The sequence below is a fragment of the Patiria miniata genome, unplaced genomic scaffold (assembly GCF_015706575.1).
Source record: "Patiria miniata isolate m_02_andy unplaced genomic scaffold, ASM1570657v1 HiC_scaffold_3, whole genome shotgun sequence".
In the NCBI taxonomy this organism is placed as follows: Eukaryota; Metazoa; Echinodermata; class Asteroidea; order Valvatida; family Asterinidae; genus Patiria; species Patiria miniata.
Window position 1 is genome coordinate 29,750,539 of NW_024037069.1, and position 20,985 is coordinate 29,771,523.

At 41.0% G+C, this 20,985-nt stretch overlaps 1 protein-coding gene across 1 annotated transcript; it reads left to right on the forward strand.

The window, feature by feature from the left end:
* Positions 1-3,712: 3,712 nt before the first annotated feature.
* On the forward strand, positions 3,713-20,159 carry LOC119737280 (hippocampus abundant transcript 1 protein-like). Its single transcript, XM_038211495.1, has 11 exons — positions 3,713-3,971; positions 7,016-7,105; positions 9,642-9,704; positions 10,705-10,832; positions 13,087-13,201; positions 13,650-13,868; positions 14,608-14,721; positions 15,359-15,430; positions 16,667-16,877; positions 18,307-18,458; positions 19,631-20,159. The coding sequence occupies exons 1-11, from the start codon at positions 3,906-3,908 to the stop codon at positions 19,856-19,858; spliced, it is 1,458 nt and encodes a 485-aa protein (XP_038067423.1). The 5' UTR covers positions 3,713-3,905; the 3' UTR covers positions 19,859-20,159.
* The last annotated feature ends 826 nt before the right edge of the window (positions 20,160-20,985 follow it).

The window sequence follows — 20,985 nt, forward strand, 5'->3', positions numbered from 1 at the left end:
CTAATTCGCCCAAGCGAATTATTATTTCGCCCGGGCGGATTACTAAATCGCCCGGGCGAATTACTATTTTGCCCGGGCGGATTACTATTTCGCCCGGGCGGATTACTAATTCGCCCGGGCGAATTATTATTTCGCAACGAAGTTTCCACTTGCACGTTATTGTTTCGATATGCAATTAACAAATCTACGGAAGTGTATTTAGGACATGACAAAAAAAAACAAATTCCGGCCCTCTATATCGCCTGGGCGGATTACTATTTCGCCGGGGCGGATTACTAATTCGCCCGGGCGAATTATTATTTCGCCCGGGCGGATTACTAATTCGCCCGGGCGAATTACTATTTTGCCCGGGCGGATTACTAATTCGCCCGGGCGAATTATTATTTCGCCCGGGCGGATTATTATTTCGCAACGAAGTTTCCACTTGCACGTTATTGTTTCGATATGCAATTAACAAATCTACGGAAGTGTATTTAGGACATGACCAAAAAAAAAAAAATTCCCGCCCTCTATTTCGCCTGGGCGGATTACTATTTCGCCCGGGCGAATTACTATTTTGCCCGGGCGGATTACTAATTCGCCCGGGCGAATTACTATTTTGTCCGGGCGGATTACTATTTCGCCCGGGCGGATTACTATTTCGCCCGGACGGATTACTAATTCGCCCGGACGAATTAGTAGTCTGCCCGGCCAGGAGAATTAGTAATCTGCCCGGGCGAATGAGTAATCCGCCCAGGCAGAATAGTAATCCGCCCGGGCGAAATAGTAATCCGCCCGGGCGAAATAGTAATCCGCCCGGGCGAAGTAGTGGGCCTAAAAAATGTTTTCGGTCATGTCCTAAATACGCTTCCGTAATACACAAATCAATGTGTTTGTCATTCTTGGACTTTGATTAATCTTGTTGTTAGTGGCCTTTAGCACCGCGGCTGGCGGATTTAGCCTGCAGTCAGTTACATTGTCACGCACACAGCCCACGTTTTTTGACCTCAGTTTCTTGTCCCGAGGTCAAGCACGCATGGCCCAAAAGCGTATGCGAGATTTACGAGAATTATTACAGACTACAGAAAAACACGAACAGTGCCTGGATACATGCACTGTTTGGCCAAAATGGCTAAATAATTGAAAATTTGAAATCGTGTGCTTTATATTGATACAAAAAAATAACTGCTTTAGACAAATATAAAGTGTTGTTACGGCCTGTCAAACAAAATCATATTTTTTATCAATAAAATCGAGGGCCGATAGTTTTTAGGTGTACATTCAATTCTTAGAAAAGGCCGAAAGAAATGGCAAGGCTCAGTAGATAGAGGAAAGTATACGCTTCATTTTCATGTAAAACACGTGCAGAAGACTTCTAATGTTTGGTCCAAATCGCCGGTTGAAAAATGAAGACTTTTGCGAGATTTCATGATTTGCAATCACGTGTACGCGTGTAAACGAACGTTAGTATTTACGCCGACGTACGTTGGCCTAAAAAAAACGTGCTAATGTGCAATGAATAACTTATGAATATTAAGCTCGACCAATCAGTGGGCGTATGGGTCACAAGGTCACACCGTGTTTGGGTTCCTCGCTCTATGCTTTACAATGACGACGATCTTTTCGCGTTGTGAAAAAATTGGAGTTGTTGGAAACATTAGGTGTACATCGAATTCTTAAAATATTAACGACATCACGTTCACGAGATTTTTTGTAGATGAAGGTTCAGTCTTTCCTTTGATTACCTCAACATTTGGGAGACTTTCGTCGTTCTTGAAAAAAACTAACCCGGAAATTTTATGACCTAATTTTCAGTCGATTTGTCCGTGAAATAATATCGTCAAAATGCATGGAAATCCTTTTTTGAGAAAAAAATACCTTGATGGATGTATGAATTAAGTAGGTCTTTATAACTACCTAAAAAAACTTTGTTTGTTTGGATCGGTTGTGGTTTGCCATGGAAATTGCGCATTTTCTGAAGCCCTTTTTTCGAATCGCGTCTGCATTAGGGCGACACGTCTTATTGACGGTGACGAATTGGTGTCACCCTATTGTTAAGACGACCCTTAGGACGAGCAATTTTACCGTCGCAAACCACCTACATCGATTCCTCGTGGTCCAAAACACCAGGCGCGGATCCAGAGGGGGGGGGGGGTGTCAACCCCCTCCCCCCCCCAAGCTCTGTCCAAAAAAAAAAAATATCATACAAATTCCTAAAAAATAAGTCAAAACTCCCCCCCCCCCCCCGTGACACCCCAAAAAATTATAATGTCCGCCTGTTCAAAATACAGTACACCATTTTGTAATCTAGTGTTAATAATCGTCGAATTTGAACAGCGCCCCCTATGTGCTATTTACCCATACTGGACAATGGTATCGCCCTGCAATGCATGTGCCCGTCGTTTTTCCTCGAACATGCACCAACCCCCAGATTGATGATCTGAGAACGGCACTCTACGGACTGGGCTAACCGACTCGCACTTACCAAGCGGGGAATTTAATATATATATAAACCTACGGTTGCAAAGGGTACGGGGGAGGCACAAACCTTGAGCCGCATGGGGGGGGGGGGCGTTCCTCCATGCCTCCTTATACGCTACGCCACTTAAAAAATGCGAGGGAGCTTAATTCTTCTCACTGCCTTCCGGATTGATGTCTATAGAGGGGCACCCAGTGGGCATAGGGCTAATTCCCAAATTCCCGTAGTTCAATGTCAAAGTTTTGTTCAGCTGATACGGTATAAAGCACGACGTTGTTTGGTTGCGTTTTAGCCAACAATAGGGCACTAGTTTGGCAAAAAAAACCACGGGCATAATTTATATAAATTACGCACATTGACACTTACTGATATTGATAAATTACTAACTGGTATTATAATTGCTTTCTTCCCCGTGTAATGTTCTCTTCATGATATTTCACTTCAGTTTGCGATAATCACAAGTACACCAGTCATGTCCAGTCTAGTCCCTCATTCATGGAATGGAATCAGTCTATACAATCACAGTCCTCACTGAAGAACCATCTTTTTGGCCCATTATAGTAGTAGCTTTCTCTTTCTCGATCTCCGTCATGACCATTTTTTTTTGTGGCTCCTTCTTTCCTCGTAGTGTTTATGATTTATTTCATTACGTCATACTATTATATCATTGACTTTGTCCCCGGACCCTAGACTTGTATGTTTGCTCGTCAGTCCGCCCTTTTCGTTTGTACTTCTTTGTTCTTTGAAATTATCAGAATTATTTTTCAGTTTTGTATTGATGCATCCAGCAAGGATGTACCGCAATTTAATAGCTCCGGCTTTTTAATACCATCTAGACCAGTTTTGCGAAGCAAGTTTGACCGGCGACAGAACGGATCGATACTCGACTACCATCCATCTCTATATAACATTCTTTTACCTTGCTAGTGCTCTTGATGTAATTGCTATTGACTTGAAATATCTGTTTTAGTTTAGTTTTCGATTCATTTTTTTGGCTTATCTACGCCGGACACCCTCCGACAAGGAGAAATCAAGGCTCATTTGTAAAGTTCTTTTTTGTTTGGGGCCTCAATAAAAAACACACTTCATGCGGCTTTTGACAACATTGCCCGTCTCAGCTATAACTCCTTGTGCCGCATGGATTCTCCATGAAAATGATTTTTATGAATGGCGTGATGCGAACTTGTACGGGCAAACTAGCTCCGAGTCAACTCGTCGTAGAGTACAACTCGGTCTCTCTTTGATTATGCAATTGGTAATGACGAGACAACCGCGTTGAGGCAGGACCGAGTTTGCCAGAAGGGTCCGAGCCGGCGGTTGACAGAGTTCGAACTAGTGTGCATCCGTGATCGCTATTGATGAGTAATTTTCGTTCCAATCTGGCCGACAATAATCCGACTTTTCAACTGTTTTCCTCTAAAAATGTACGACAGGTAGTGCCAGGACAATGACGAAGAAACGGAAGAAGATGCGGATTTCGAAGGGGAAGCTTATGAAGGATAATGGTGCAACAGTAAGTAATTTTATGTGAGAAAAACGTGATGTGCGTGAAGTTGAAGGTCGTTTTCATGGTTTTGTACACGTCAGACATTGTGCAACTGCCAAAGGACAACAGACTTTGACAAAATGACTCGCGCAATCACATGACGAAGCGTTTACAAAACGCAGTGGCTATTGTTACGGCAGCCGTAACGCATTTCCCATTTTCTATCGTTACGGTAGACTGCAACCTGGCAACTTTTATAAAAAAACATGACAAGAAAATATAAAATTAGAAGGAAAAAAGTGAATTTGAACTTTATGAAATTCGGACTTTATTTCCCTTTTAAAAAAATCCTCCAAAGCCTCAGGTTAGAAAAGGAAAAAAATTCGAGTGCAAAACTGAGATTCGAACCCGCAACCTCGCGGTGCAAAATCCTACCCTCTATCGGCTGAGCTGGCGCACTGCTCGATAAAACGTGTGGAAACAAATAATTATATACCTGCGTGCGTATCAAAAAAATATCGTAGAGGGCGCTAAACAACGAGTGCCGTAACGATAGCCACTTCGTTTACAAAATTGTTCAGAGGGAATGAAACCAAGTGAAATAGTAGTTTAGTAGGACTATGAAAAAAACTATATGGGGCCTTTCTTGGGGGGGGGGGAACTCCAAAAACCAATAAAAGCAAACCACTTTAATAATAATATTACTAAATGGTCATGATGGTAGTGGAAATTTTGCCGGAAGTAATGACGGCAAACTAACGATTACTAAAGGTTTGCCGGCGGCAATCCATATCAACAGAGGGCGCTGTACTCTTTAAAATAGGGCTGAATTATAAGATGTATTAAATTCCCACCAAAAGTTGTGTAGCACGTTTGGTGTAGAGGTTAAGCAAAGGCTCTCGTAAGCGGGATGACTCGCGTTCGATTCCGACCGCACCACACTTGGGCCTATATTTTTTGTTCTCATCCCCAAATAAATAAGAATATTCTTATTTTATTATTTTAACATGTCTCAAACATTTTTTGCAGAGTATTACATTTTCTTTTTCAGATTTGTGGCTCTGGAGGATTTTTTTTTAAAGGGAAATAAAGTCCAAAATTATAAAATGGTCTGAATCCCCTCTTGTGAATACGAGGTAACAACGATAATTTTGGCATGGAGCCAGACTAAAACTTGTCACCGGAAAATGTTAAAGTACAAAAAAACAGTAACTGCGCATGTTCAGTGCATATCCGGCAAACTAACGTTTACTAAAGGTTTGCCGTCTCCGGCAAAATATACACTGCCTTACTAAATACTATTACTAGTAACTCCAGCTGACATGCTCATATCGGTCATACTAAAAAGCGTCAACACAGCGTCAACACACTCCAAAGCGTCAACACAGCGTCAACACAGCATCAACACATCCAAAATGCATTTAAAGTGACAAAAGCAGTATGTAACCCCTATAGTATGGTCAGAAACAAGATTTTGGCTTAAAATTAAAAGGTTAAACGTCTGAAAATTGCTATTTTCAGTTCAAGAAAATTGGCTCTCCGTGCCGCTCCGAAATCAGCTGCCATGTTGCCTCAGGGGCAGTGCGGACCATACCATTATGCTAAAGGGTGATAGCGTTGTACAATAAACCAACAGAGAGGGCGCGGCCGGCCAATACCAAAAGATGTCCATTTCAATAAAGTAAATGAAACATAAACACAACTCACAAAATAATGATCCACCACTCCGATCCTCAGTCCTCACAGATCTGGTATCCCTCTGTTGTTTATGACAAGATAATGTCATTACCTACACACCCCTACTTGAAATGGTGTAGTCCAATCTTTGTGCGAAGTCAAGATGGCGGACAACGGCCGTGCGAGTGAAAGGTCATTTTTTCGCATGAAAATACTATACTAATACGAAATGGAAACTCAAACCCATGGAAATTCTCTTTTATTCTATGCTTTACAATTATATACCATTTTTGTCAATTCAGAATGTGTTTTGGATGTATTGATGGTGTGTTGATGCTTCTGTCATGTGTTGACGCTGTGTTGACGCTTTTTAGTGCGACCCGCTCATATTCATTCACATGTATGAGCATGTCAGCTGGAGTTACTCAAGCTACTTTAATATGATTTTCTTGAAAAATTGACGGTCATGACGGTTGAAACCAAAATGAAACCAGGATTTAAAGTGTAAACACAGTCGCAGGCCTAATTAATAATTTCAAGAAGTGTTAACAAATATTGAAAGAACAAATTAATTGAGTTCATGATGATTGGAACTAGTACTGTAGGCCTGCTTTGATTAAAATTAATGCAAACTTAAAGAAGTTTGTTTTGGAAAGAAATCATGTTAATAATTCGAATCAAAGGAATAAGCCTAGTGAAATAATTGTCGTGCAGCCATCATTTAGGGTCCATCGATGTAAGAAATTGGATAATTGATTTAGGCCTATCATTAAACTAATTTAAACTAAGTTAATTTCTTGCCGGCCAGGCAAACAAAATGTGCATTGGGCATGTTGGGCCGACACGCATACATGTTAAAAAAAAAATGTAATCCTTTATGTCTGTTTGTCTTACAAGGGGTGTGAAATCTCAGCTTTAAAGCTGATTTCAGTTTTTTGTTTGTTTTGGATTTCATTGTTTTTTCTATCACGTGCTGTGTACAAAAAGTATAGGAGATTTCCAAAGTTCAGCTTTTTTTACACCTTTTTCAGCTGTTTTCAGCTATTTTTATCAGTGGTCACTTACACCCCTGCTTACCAAACATGCCTCACAACAATTTTCTCATGTCAAAAACGATAACATTTTTGCCGTCCATATTTTTACTTTTGTTCCAATACAATTGATGAATTCTGTAAGAAACATCTGTTTTTGGACAACACCGGCCAGAAAGCTTTGTATCCTTTGCGGTTTAGGTGAAAGCACTTGTACATGCGGCATGTATGCGAAATAATGATAGAAGCTGTTATGATATTAAATAGGTGATGGTGGAAGAACCTGGAACAGTCTACAGCTCGGCTCGGCATAACTCCACAGTTAAACCCACTGTTCTGTATTTGTTTTTCTTTTTTTAACAGGGAATCGGTGAGCCAAGCATCTACCATGCACTGATAGTCATCTTCTTAGAGTTCTTTGCATGGGGACTCCTCACCAATCCAATGCTTACGGTAAGTATTACTAGCCAAGACTAGGCTAAACAAAAATAGATCTGCTTCCGATTACATGACATTTGAAAATAGGGTAGGTAGGTAGGGAATTTAGAAATTTGTTTTGTGTACGATCATGTAGAGGCGTCTGCGTGTAGTCAAGGATAAAAGGTAGAAATTGATGGTTTAGGCCCCCCAAAAAAATGTCTCCGGTTTCTGGTATGCGCGCGTGTTGCCGTAGCCATGCACGTCGGCAAAATGAAAAAGGTTTTTTTCAATACAAGATGATGTCTCAAAACCGCCAAACTCACTGGTTTGACTGGAATCCTGCTGCTGCACAATTTTAACGTGTTTTTAGATGGGGTTATGATCGAGAATAAGCTTTATGTGGCTTCTCTGGACTCCCATATATTTGCACTAAGTTTAGTCGGGCACCATTTGCAGTCATCAGCCGACATTTGAAGCCAAAAAAAAAAAAAAAACAGGAAAAAAAAAAAAAAAGCCGCGTCACCGCACCACTTTTGGGGCAAGCTGCATACCAGAAACCGGAGACTTTTTTTTTTTTGGTGTTTTTTTTCTCATATTTCCGATAAAACAATTAGGTAGGGGCTGTCAGAATAGGGTAGGTAGGGAAACCAGAAGCAGAACTCTTTTTCTTGGCCTTACCCTCGGCTTCTGACTGAGGCGTTGTTCTATGCAGAAAAACATACAAAAGAGATTCAGGCTTTAATCACTCTTTAGCCAAAATTTTCATGAGGTAAAGACAAGGTCCTCACTACGTAATTCACCAGCCAAATTTTGAAGTCTCAATTCATTTTTCAGGGAGACTTTCCTTCAACATTTTTGCACCTAAGAGTGAAGCCAAGAGATTATTACTATATGTGTGCATGAAACATCTATATACTCTGTTTAAGACTGGTTGGAGTCTGGATGCTGATATTCGGCTCGGGTAATTATCAGCATCCAGACTCCAACCGGTCTTAATCATAAAGTGTTTAATACCGACCAAGCACATCCCATTCATAAATCTCTTTGCGGTCAAAAAAATAAACGTTTCGGTCCAAAAGTGGAAACAAGTCAAAAGTAAAACATTTCCAACGATTTTGTTGGTAATTTCCCTTCAACAATTTCACTTCATGTTTTTCAAAACACCCCTCTAGCTATACAATGGAGTGTCCGGCTCGTGAGTAAGTCGTAAACAACTCCTCTTATGGAGATTGGTGCGCACGTTGCGCAGAATGCAGCTGTGGCGGTGCGTTGTGAATTTGTCAAAAGAAGCCTTTTGCTATCGTGTGAGGTTACATTTGTATGAATGTTGCACAGTTCACGTACATGCAGAAAACTATGGGTTCCAATGAATAATAGGATAACATAAGCTAAGACAATGTACACAGAAACCTTCATGCAAAGATCCCCAAAACATGAGTCACCTGGAGATCACCCCATATGAGTTCACAGCCCGACCATGAACGCTCTGACAACTAGCAGGAAACACTGGGTCGATCATGTCGATAGGTTACTTCCTGCCCAGGTCAGCCTAGTAAACCACACGTAGGGCAGGATTTAGCCATTTGGGGACTGTAGGTGGCAGTAGACAGGTTTTTCAATGTTTTTCCCCCGAAATATTGGTTTGGGCTGTGGCTAGTGTTTCTGCCCTCCAACCCTAACCCCACCTAAAGCTACAAAATTAGTAACCTCTAGTATGTAGTATTTTAGCATGTGACGCATTCAAGCTAAATGAGTTCTTTGTCAGGAAATTTCATTTGGAAATTCAGGCCAAAATACAATAGGGCCACTTCATCACATCTCTTTGTGTTCCGACTTTCATAATTTTTTTTAACTAAAGATGTCATCAGCATGCAGTTTTCACAGCAGTAATGCTGTTCAACCAACGACTCATTTAGCTTGATTGCATCACATATAAGTGGGCACGGCACTCATAGTATTTTCTAGTATTTGGTGCCAGCATTCATAATTTTTCTTCGTATTTTTTAGTATGTGGTACTTTTACCCCAAATGAACTCTTAGGGGGTTAGGGTTAATTAATTACTTAGCCTTGACATCTTTTGTTCTCTTCAAAATTTAATCAAAATTTTACCCCTCTGAGTGTTATTATCCAAAAACAACCTGCTGGGGCCAATTTCACGGCGCTGCTAAGCACAAAAATTTGATTAGCACAAAAAAAGTCTGGCTTATAAAAGCAGGTTATCAGCCAAAAATCCATGTGATTTTCATGCTAAGCAAACGACAGCTGAATACTAATCACAAGCAATAAACATCACTTGGAGTGTTGGCTGGTAACCTGCTTTTATCAGCCAGACTTTTTTTTGTGTTAAGCAAATTTTTGTGCTTAGAGGCGCCGTTAGAAAGAGAAATACCATTTTGTTGTTGTTGATCATTTGCCAAAACGATAGAAAAACAAATGCGTACATTTATTGTGAGACAAATGCCCACAGGTTCTGATGGACTTCCAAAAATAGCTGTAAAAGAACACCAAGTAAAGCATGTACATGTACATGGAAGCAATGTGTGGCAATTTTTCTCAATTCTTTTGCAGGTGCTAGACGACACATTCAAAGAACACACCTTTCTGATGAATGGACTGGTCCAGGGGGTTAAGGTTAGTATGTGTGCGTGTACAAACACTGCCTAGTGGGGTACCGGAACAATGGGAGGTACCCCACAAGGAATACCCACCGACTTGCGGGGTACCGTTTTGGTACCCCACAAGTTTTTCACGAAATAGATATATGGATTTTACTCAAAAAGTAGGAATTTCCAAGGTGGGTTGATCCGTCGCAAATGGAAGAGTTTTAGAAAAGGGATGTTAAGTCTGAATTTCAGCCCAGGAAATAAACTGTGGTTAAAATAAGAGCATTTTGACATAAGTGTGCGACGTTGCAAAATTTTAGTACACGAGAACAAAGGAAATACCCCACTTCTATGCCTATGTAAGCGTGCGTGTGTGTGTGGGTGTGTTTATTTCATTACACAAGGCAAACAAGGATTAACATCTGTTGGCAAATAGGAAAAAAGTGTAGTAATTAATACTTGCTGCTTGTTGTTTCAAAGACTACCTGCAAATCGACATGTTTTTAACGTGTCGTTAAGAGCAATGTAACGGAACAGTCAGTAGAGTTTTTCTAAAACACAACTACCAGTTGGTTGATGTATTTGTGCATATTGGCTGGGTCACTTTGTTTTAAATCAATTGGTTTTTTTTTATCTGAATGATATACAGCCTTTTTTTCATTTAATTGGCATTAAACTGTCAAGATTTAGCAGAATGATGAGTTTCAAGTCAAAAACTTGTACATGTTTATTCTACAAAGTTGTCAAAAATCATTTTCATAAAGTTGAAGTGATGTCACATGTCATTTTATGCACATTTTAAGTCTATTTATTTTTAAGTCTGTAACGTGACGTTTATTCAGTCATGGAATAATTTGAAAAATGACCAAACCAAATACGTATAAAGATTGGAAATACTTAAAAATAAAATATGACTTTTGATCTATGATTGACGAGCTACTTTGCTCAACAGTTGTGAATTCCAGATGAATGTCATATTTCCAGTAACTTTAATTTCATGTTTTTGTGCTATTTTTGTCTTCTTTCAGGGTATTTTATCTTTCTTGAGTGCGCCTTTACTGGGAGCTCTGTCCGATGTGTGGGGGCGCAAATCCTTCCTACTGCTCACCGTGTTCTTCACCTGCATGCCCATACCCCTCATGAGAGTCAGTGCGTGGTGAGTGTACAGTCATTTGCAGTGTTACAGTCAAAGATTTTCGGAGTCCTAAAATATACTGAAATTAACCCCTAACCCTGCCAGATGCAACACAGTGAATCGGGTGTAATACATGTAAGTCTGTGGGACATTGTTGGATTGAGCCATCAACACTAAGGGAATAAATGGGTGCTCGAGAGGTTTTAATTACTCTGTTTAAGACCGCTTAGAGTCTTGGTGCTGATATCAGCACCCAGACTCTAAGCGGTCTTAAACAGAGTGATAAATACCGACCGAGCACACATTTATTCCCATTCATAAATACCTTTTCGGTCAAAAAAATATAATATTTTGGTCAAAAAATCACGATTTTGTTCAACAAGTTCACTTCATGCTTTTTGAAACATCCCTCTAGCTAAATAATGGTAACTAGGTAAACAACCCTTTTATGGAGATTGACGCGCGCGCGTGGCACGTTCTGTGCGATGTCGCGCAGAACGCACCTGGGGCATTGCGTTTTGAATTTAGAACTATAAAATTCTGACTCACTGGTAGTGTTGCGCATGCCTACATGAGGATTGTGAACGTTCATCCAATAAAACGGCAAGAGGCACTGGATTTTAGGAGTCCACATTTTATGTGACACTGGAAAAGTGTTTAAGACCAGCTAGCCATGTCTTTATCATCCGTTTAAGACCGGCCACGTGACGGGCTCTCGACCAATAGGAATGGCTAAACTGTCTGAGGTATTTATGAATAGTGCATAAACGGCCAATTCTGAAACAATGAGAGCTAGTCCCATGGAACAATGCCACAGTTGTATCCTGCTCCATTTGGTGACCACACTCCACAGACTCTGAGGCAGTTTAGCCTTGAGACTTTTGACCCAATGGATCTTTGCTACACTGGGCAGGCTTGTCATTTTGACTAGTGCTGCATGTTGCTGCGTTAAGCAGGGTTTCTAGCCAAAATAGCCTAAGGGGTTTGGGCTAAAAGATGTTCAACACCAATCAAGTTGTGCTGAGGATTTTGAAAGATTAGTTATATGAGTGATTGGACACACAGCTGACACAGATATGCAATGAAATATACAAATATGCAGCGTGCCGGCCCAAATTTTCACTCTGAATAGGCAAGCCAGCATGTACTTCAGTTTGTCACAGAACCCATTGCGTGTATGTTATGTTTTTCAATTTAAAAAACTCCTCTTTGCATCCAACATCGACTTTAATTCTGACATCTTCGCTTGAGTGCAGGCGTCATCAGCAGTGCTCTTTTGAATGTCTCTCCCTGGGTTGTTTTTTTTTTTTTTTAACGGATAAACCCAAATAATTAGGCCCAAATACAATCTAGGACACACTTGAAAAAAAACCACAATAAGATAATGAAATACAAAGAATTAATGTCCAAGGAAATCAATAACATGAACATGTGTACATCATGGTTGAGAAAAGACAATATCAATATTTAAGGAAATGATGAACCGTGGTACATAAGTTGTTGCTGCTGCCTTTGTGTGGCTCCCCAACTCTCCCTTCATGAATGTTGAGGGGTGGGTATGGAGGAATTTCTCATGACGTCACAGGTCAGTGGTCACCCACACACCTGCCATATTGGACGTTTACGGTTGCAGGCTAGAAAATAAAGTGCCATAGACCCTAGTGATGAATACGCCCACTTCCGAAATTCAGGAAAAATATTCACAACTCTCTAGTCCAAGGTGTTTGAGACACACATCAAAGTAAAGCTTATTTCAACATCTTTCATTTTCTCTTCATTTTTTGGAGGGTTTAACCAATGACTTTTTGGAGAAGATTTCATCCAAAGATGATCAGTACAATTAATCATAATGCAATGTACATGTACTGTACGATCAATCGATCCGGCACTGTGCTAGATGTCCAAAATGGCAGATCTTTCACCATTCACATGATGAGGTTACGTGCAAAATCTCAATTTGTGCACAGAATTCATTGAGCTTGTGTTTCCAACGTCATTGACCTGAAATCTCAAAAACTAGAACCTGATGCCAAAGTAAAATCCTCCAATTGGCCTCATGGAAAAATAGCATATAGCCTCAATTATGCAAATTCCTCCGTTATTTCTTGAATATGGTCCATGGACGGGTGACCACTGCCTGAATCCTGCAAAATCCTCCGGCTATGAATTGAAATCAAGGTTTTGTTCAAAGAATAAGTTTGAATTTATATAATTTTATTTTTTTAAAGTTTACCAAATAAAACACACTCTTGCTGGATTCTTGTCATATTTGCAGGTGGTTCTTTGCCATGCTGTCAGTCTCAGGTACGTTTGCCGTCACCTTCTCCATCATCTTTGCTTACGTGGCTGACATCACAGACGAGTCGGAGAGAAGCTCAGCCTACGGTCTGGTGAGTTGCTGGTCTCAGCTCGAAAAATATTGAAACTGGTCGTCTGTGAAAGGCTTTTTCCCCAGGAACTACTGAACATTGTTTTGATCTATTTTTGGAAGAACTCTAAAGATTATTCCTTACTTAATTTGATGATTCAGAGCATTATGTAGTATGAACATATCCACGCCACGCAAGGCTACATGTTAACTTAATTGCAGAGACCTTGACACCAAAACATATCCCACGTTTAGCAGTGATCTGACTTCAAATTTAGCCTCTCCTTCACAATCACATTCAACTGAACCATTCCTAAGGGTTAAACTCCTCTCATAAAAAAAGTTGAGGTATTGGAGAGAATATCAGAGAATCCTTGAACTTCTGATCCCCAGATCTTTCCGAATTCTTGCACTATGTGTTTTTTTGTCCTTTTAAAATATACTCCACTTTGCGGCTTTGTATCCACCAGGTCTCGGCCACGTTTGCGGCAAGCCTCATCACCAGCCCGGCGCTGGGCACCTACCTGGGCAACGTCTACGGCGACAACGTTGTGGTGTTCCTAGCCACGGCGGTGGCGCTGTGCGACGTGCTGTTCATCCTGGTAGCCGTGCCGGAGTCGCTGCCGGAGAAGGTGCGGCCGGCGTCCTGGGGCGCCGCCATCTCGTGGGAACAAGCAGATCCATTCAATGTGAGTAGATTGTGGTAAACCCTTCCCCCTCCCCCTCCCCCTTTGACACCCCTCCCCCCCCCCCCTTTTGAGGGTGTGAGAGGAACATAGCTTCACAATTACGTGATGCCATTTATCCCAAATGTTGGCTTTGTCTGTGGATTGTACTTTTTCTGTTAACTTCAAGAATATTATTAGAAAGCTTTTATTTCAAAATATGGAATAAAACTTTGATTACAATTTAACGTTTTTCAAACAGAACTTAGACCTACATGTATATTGGAAGACAGTCCGCTTAGTAAGGAGCCTAATATCTTCTAACACTTAAGATGTATCCCCTCCCCCTATAAAACGGGAACACCTCAGAATTTATTTGAATTTATTGAAATCCCGTACTGATGTGACTGCATTTCAAACAATGCAGTCACATCAGTACGCGATTTCAATAAAGTTGTTGAACCATGGAACCGTGGTCAGAGTGTTTTTTAGGCTGTCTTCTTCGCCAGGGCTTTTCTCCAAAATAATTTAATGGATATACATGAAACTTTCACCAAATATGTCCAAAATACCAGCCTATAACATATGTCATTTGCACTTGTTTTGATAATTGCTACATATTTTTTAATATCTTCTTTAATTTGCATCCTGATCATTCTGACTTACCCGTACAGTTACAATGTAATATCTTTAATATTTTAAATGTCTGAATGATCTACAATACCCCTCAATCTCTTTCCTATATTGTTTCTTTTCTCCACAGTCATTGCGTAAAGTAGGTCAAGATTTTACGGTACTGATGTTGTGTATAGCAGTCTTCTTGTCATATCTACCTGAGGCAGGCCAGTACTCCTGTATATTCCTCTACCTTAGAATAGTAAGTTCATAATAAAAAAAATAATTTTATTTAGCCCGCATTTAACCTACGCTACTCGACCCTTCAAATCACCCAATTTGGAATCTGAGCTGATTCTTGCATTGTACTTTAAAGGGAATATACAACATTTGCTTTTGCTGTAATTTTCAGAAATTTATGGATTTGGGGTAACAAATATTGTTGCACTGACTTGTTTGAAGTTGTGGAAAAACAAAGAAAAAGAATCATTTTCTTGTAGTCTGGTTCCCTGACCCCACTTAAGATGAAACGGAGCAAATATGATAAATTGGGAGCAGTATGGAAAAAAAAAAAGTAATGCTGGTTGGCTGACCAGCGTTGGAAATTGATGCCAAAATACCGCTTTTCTTATAATTGTCAGCACACCAAGTGCCATGATTTTATAGGATGCATTAGACTGTCATTCACCAACAGTTCAGAAGGTATTTCATGATAATTTGGTAGTTTTGTTGTTTGCAAGTTGTGTATATTCCATTTAAGATACAACACCACGCCTTAGTTTCAGCCCCACAATTTACCACAGATGTGGCATGTTGCATTGTCAAGAGTAAAGATTAAAAAAAAAAGTGTGCTGTTCAAAAGGCCTGTTGCTTTATACATTTTGTTTCTCGTTGCCCAGGTTGGTCAATTCACTGAGCAGCAAGTCCCAGCCTACATAGCCGTGGTAGGGGTGCTGTCGGTACTAACACAGGTAAGAACACACCGTCGTTTTTTGCTTTGCTTCCGAGGATTGGCTTTGTGTTTTCCTTTGTTCCCTGATCTAAATCTTTCCCATAGACTAAGCGCACAAACCTGCATTCGAGGACAATAGGCACCATCGTTCGAGGATAAAAGGCCCCTTTGTGCTCCTTTTGTTGTCTGTCCTCGAGCGTAATACAATACAGGAACATACACCCTCCAAGTAAGTTTTTTTTCGGGGAAATTGGGGGATGGGGGGGGGGGGGGGCAAAGTGCCAATCACAATCTCAATCACAGGACATCCAGTCTCAAGTCCAGTGAGAAACTCCTCAGATGAGTAGTGTCCAAGGCATTCCTTTGTCACTGTTCATCCTGTGGTATTTGTGACTTGAAGTGCGATTTGCCTTGTGATTCAAGGTACCGTCAATCAATTGTAATTTGTGCATTATGTTCGTTTGAAGCAACAAAAGTGCTCAAAAACAACTAACCTGATGAAGTTTCATCTCAGTGAATGCTGTACATGTGTATTCCTAGAAAACAATATTCTCGGATCTTGATTTCAAATCAACAGCTGCTAAGTCATGTTTTGAATTGGGCCTGAATTCAGTGTCCGAGACAAGTTCTCACTGAGCCAATTACAGCTACGCGATGTCGCGCATTGAACCGAAGAATTATAGCAACCGCACGTGCGTGTGTGTCGTGTCAACGCTTGCGCGCGCTTCGCCGAATAATAAACGAAATACTTCGGAAATTTCCAGTGATGCGTCTTCTTTATACGCATCGTTGGAAAGCCTTTCTTTTATTGATTTCTTCAAAAGGACAGCTTGCCAGAAAGAATAATTTCACAGGGACCTTACTCCCCTTACTATCTTTCAACCAAGTATGCTTTTTAACAATAATTACATCAGTTACTTTTTGGATAGCTGCAAATGATGGAATGTAGCTTTGATTGATTGACTTGCGATTGACTTGTGATTTGCCTTGTGTCTTGACTTGTGACTTGACTTGTGACTCGTGATTTGAGCTGTGATTTGACTTGCGATTGACTTGTGATTTGACTTGTAATTGAGTTATGAATTGATTTGTGATTGACTTGTGATTGACTTGTGACTGACTTCAATACAACTTTGTTTTCTTTCCAATGACAGAATTTAAAACAATGTGCCATTTGAACACATCATAATAACCTAATGCTACTTATTCTCTGCTTTGTTGTATTTATTTATTTATTTTTGTTTTGCATTATCAGACGATATTATTAGGAATTTTAATACGCACCATGGGCCACAAGCACACCATCATGCTAGCGTTGGTCTGCGAGATGTTGGAGTTGATGTGGTACGGGTTCGCATCCCACCAATGGATGATGTGGGTGGCTGGCATCATTGCCTCCGTCTGCAGCATCAACTATCCTGCCATCAGTGCACTGGTCAGCAGGAGTTCATCCGCGGATAAGCAAGGTAAAAAAAAAAATCAATCTCCAACAGTCAAAGCATAGCTTTATCAGGTTTCATAACAATCACAGCCAGTCAATCCTGCTTTATGAAGGCAGGGAGCACCCAAGTGTGAAAAACAGTCACTTGATGTATTTTGACTGCTAGGCTGGCCTTGTTGAAATTGCCAGCCAGAGAGGGAGGAATAATGGTTTAGCACCGAGAAGAAACATTGCTGCTGATTGGAAATTTGTCTATTAACCCCAACAGAACTCAACCCATCAAACCCCAACAGCATGTATTGTTGGAATCTGTCTGGATGGGTACAGTACCCCTAAACTGACAGTCTTTTACATTGGGTTAGCACACCTCCAGAATCTAAGTCAGAAATATGTGTATACAGTTTCCCATATGGTGATGGAATTTGCCAGGATGGGTATGGTTCCTAGTAAATCATGCGAGGGAGTTAATTAACCCTAACCACCCTCGGCATTTTTGCTAGGATGTAACCTCAATCCTGCACAATCCTCCAACTGTCTCCATGTACAAATTGCATACAGCCTCAATCCTGCTCAATGGTCCGTTATTTCTTGAGTGTTGTCCTTGGAGGGGTGACCACTGCATCAATCCTGCAAAAACCTCCAGCAATCACTGTCAATATGTTGAGGCAGAGCCAGCGACATCCTGGAGCAGTGTGGAGGATTCAAGTGTAAACTGAGCGTAAACAACACAAGGTCCGGCCCGAGACATTGACACAGTGCATCCTGCAAAATCAGCCACGCATTTGTGCCATGTAGCCTCAATCCTGCAAAATCCTCCATTTTGCAAAGAGGATTTTGGAAGGTTAGGGTTCTTGTCTTGTTTAGTCCTGCTTAATACTTAGTAGCACTTAAGGCCCCCCCCAAAAAAGTTTCCGGTTTCTGGTATGGAGCTTGCCCAAAAAGTGGTGCGGCGACGCGTTTTTTCTTTTTTTACCTGTTTTTTTTTGCTTCAAATGTCGGCTGATGACTGCAAATGGTGCCCGACTAAACTTAGTGCAAATATATGGGAGTCCAGATAGGCCACATAAAGCTTATTCTCGATCATAACCCCATATTAAAACACGTTAAAATTGTGCAGCAGCAGAATTCCTGTCAAACCAGTGACTTTGGCGGTTTTGAGACATCATCTTTCATTGAAAAAAAAACTTTTTCATTTTGCCGACGCTCATGGCTACAGCGACGCGAACGCATACCAGAAACCGGAGACTTTTTTTTTTTGGCCTAAGATAAAACAGGGAGGGAACTTTAATGTTTAGAGTTTTAAAGAGGAACATCGAACCCACACCCATGTGGTGCTCTTGACGAGAATCAGTGCAGAGCCATTGGAAATCAAGATTTAAAGAAAACAAAAAAATGATGTGTTTTAAGTTGTTAACATTTCATTACCGCTGTAATTACTTGATTTCACTCAACAGGTGTTGTGCAGGGAATGATCACCGGCATCCGCGGGCTGTGCAATGGTCTGGGTCCCTGTCTCTTCGGGGTGATCTTTTACTTCTTTGATGTGAATCTGGACATCAAGAGCAAAGAGGACACCGGCAAGGGGAACGACACCGCACCAAACAGTGTAAGTGTCGGGTGACTGTGAAATTCAAAGATGTTTGTTTGCAATTCCAGCGTTATGGGAGAAAATGTAATGTCCGTGACAGAGCCAATTAACCATGATATCTAAATTAATGATTCATAGAAATGATCTTAAACTCCTAGTCTGTAACCTCCTTGACAATTACTAGATGGTGGATGTATAAGATTTGAAAAATACACTTTCAGGGTTATTCACTGAGCTCTTTAAGTCCAAAAAAAATTGGTATTTTTGTATCAATTTTTGGGAAAAAATTGTTTTTTTTTTAAATACTGCCCCTAAATTGCCATATTTAGTTAGTCCACATTTTGTTGACAATTGATTACACACCTTTGAACGGGTACAAGCCAGCTAGACTGGTTCCCTGACCGTACAATTCCCCGACGTCTATAAATTGCTTCGTTTCATCTGAAGTGGGGCCAGGGAACCAGATTACAGGAACATGATTGTTTTTCTCGGTTTTTCCGGCTTCTACAAACACAAACTTCAATCAAGTCAGTGTAACAATATTTGCTTTAAAAAACTAACCCCCCCCCCCAAATCCATCCATTTCTAAAAATTACAGCAAAAGCAAATGTTTATTCCCTTTTAAAGCTACAGGCCATCATTTGTAATTTGTGCATTTTGTTCGTTTGAAGCAACAAAAGAGTTCAAAATCTAATGAAGGATACTGAGCAACTACCTGATGAAGTTTCAGCTAAGCTTCAGCTGTACATTCCGAGAAAAAACAGCATTTTAAGATCTCAATTTCAAATCAAAAGTTACTGAATCATGTTTGGAATTGTTTTGAATTGCAGCTATACGCGACGTCGCGCACTGATCCGACGAATTATAACAACCACGCGCGCATGTGCGTCGTTCCAATACTTGTGCGCGCTGCGCTGAATAACAAAACGAACTACTAATTTAAATTTTCCTACGGTGCTTCTTAAGAATCACCGTTGAAAACGCCTTCTTTCGTTGATTACTTCCAAATGACAGCTTCCCAGAAAGAGTAATTTCACAGGGAGTTTAGTCCCCTTACTATCTTTCAACCAAGTTTGTTTTTCAACAATAATTACGCCAGTTACTTTTCGGATGGCTGCAAATGATGGACTATAGCTTTAAGAGGAGCAAGGGTTTCAAACTTTCTTTCGTCACTGTTTTCCTCCCGGCAGCATTCCGTCATGCCCGGCCCGCCGTTCGTCTTCGGTGCCTTCCTGGTCATCGTGGCCCTCCTCTTCGCCTACTTCATCCAGTCCTCCGATTCCGGCAGCAGATCGTCAGACCCCGCCCACTCCTCCCAACTCTCCCCGCGCAGCGTTGAGGGCAGCAAACCCCTCCTGGCCGACGTGGAGACGGGTCACGGCGGCAACGTCACGCTGGTGGACGAGGACAATCCTTGAAATGGTGCTCCTTAACAAGTCAGTTTATCATCAAAGACGATTTCTTATAAATCATAAGTAGGTCTGTGCACAGTACGCATATTTGACTGTTGTTTGTTTGGGAATATTAATATGCCTGTTGTTTGTTTGGGAATATTAATATGCCTGATGTTGTGTGTGGATTCAGTGTAAGAACAGTACATTGCACTGTATTGCCTACGTGCGAATGTCAGTGCACAGAGCATGCCCATTGCATACACTGGTTGCACGAGTCAACGTAGGCCATCCTCAGGTCGACCTTGCGACGACACAGACCAGTCGGTGACTGGCTTTTTCACGATCAAGCTGCGCCTGAGCTACAACCATCGGGAACATATCAGGCACCGATTTTTTTTGGCGACCTGAGTGTAACTGCGACAATATTAAAACGATCGGCATCAGCCGGCGATCTAAAAAATTCAACAGCCTTCAATGTAGCTTAATTAATTTACCCAAACTCCCTCTACATTTTTGCCTTGACTCACCTCAATCCTGCAAAATCCTCCAACAGCCTCAATGTAAAAATTGCATGCAGCCTCAATCCTCCAAAATCATCCGTTATTTCTTGAATGTGGTCCTTGGAGGGGTGACCGCTGTCTCAAGCTTGCAAAATCCTCCAGCAATCACTGTCAGTATGTTGAGGCAGAGCCAGCGACATCCTGGAGCAGTGCGGAGGATTTATAATCTAGGCCTAAATTTATGCCCTGAGCATAAACAACACAAGGTCTGGCCCAAGACCTTGACACAGTGCAACCTCCAAAATCAGCTACATTTTTGCCATATAGCCTCAATCCTGCAAAATCCTCCATTTTGCGAGGAGGATTTTGGAGGATTTTGGAAAGTTAGGGTTAATGGACTAAAGCAAGGAGCAACAGGGAACCAGTCAAGAGCAGTATTCACTGCATGACATTTTGGTTGGTTACCGTTTCACGCTAAGCAAATACTTTTGTGCTAAACAAGTTTCTGTGATCAGTACCTCCATGAAATTGACCCCTGACCTTTCACCTGTGATCCGTGACCTTTTAAAGGCATATAGGATCATTTGCTATTGCACTCACTCACAAGGTAACCGAACAAATTATTATCAGAAAAACTATTTGGATTATTTG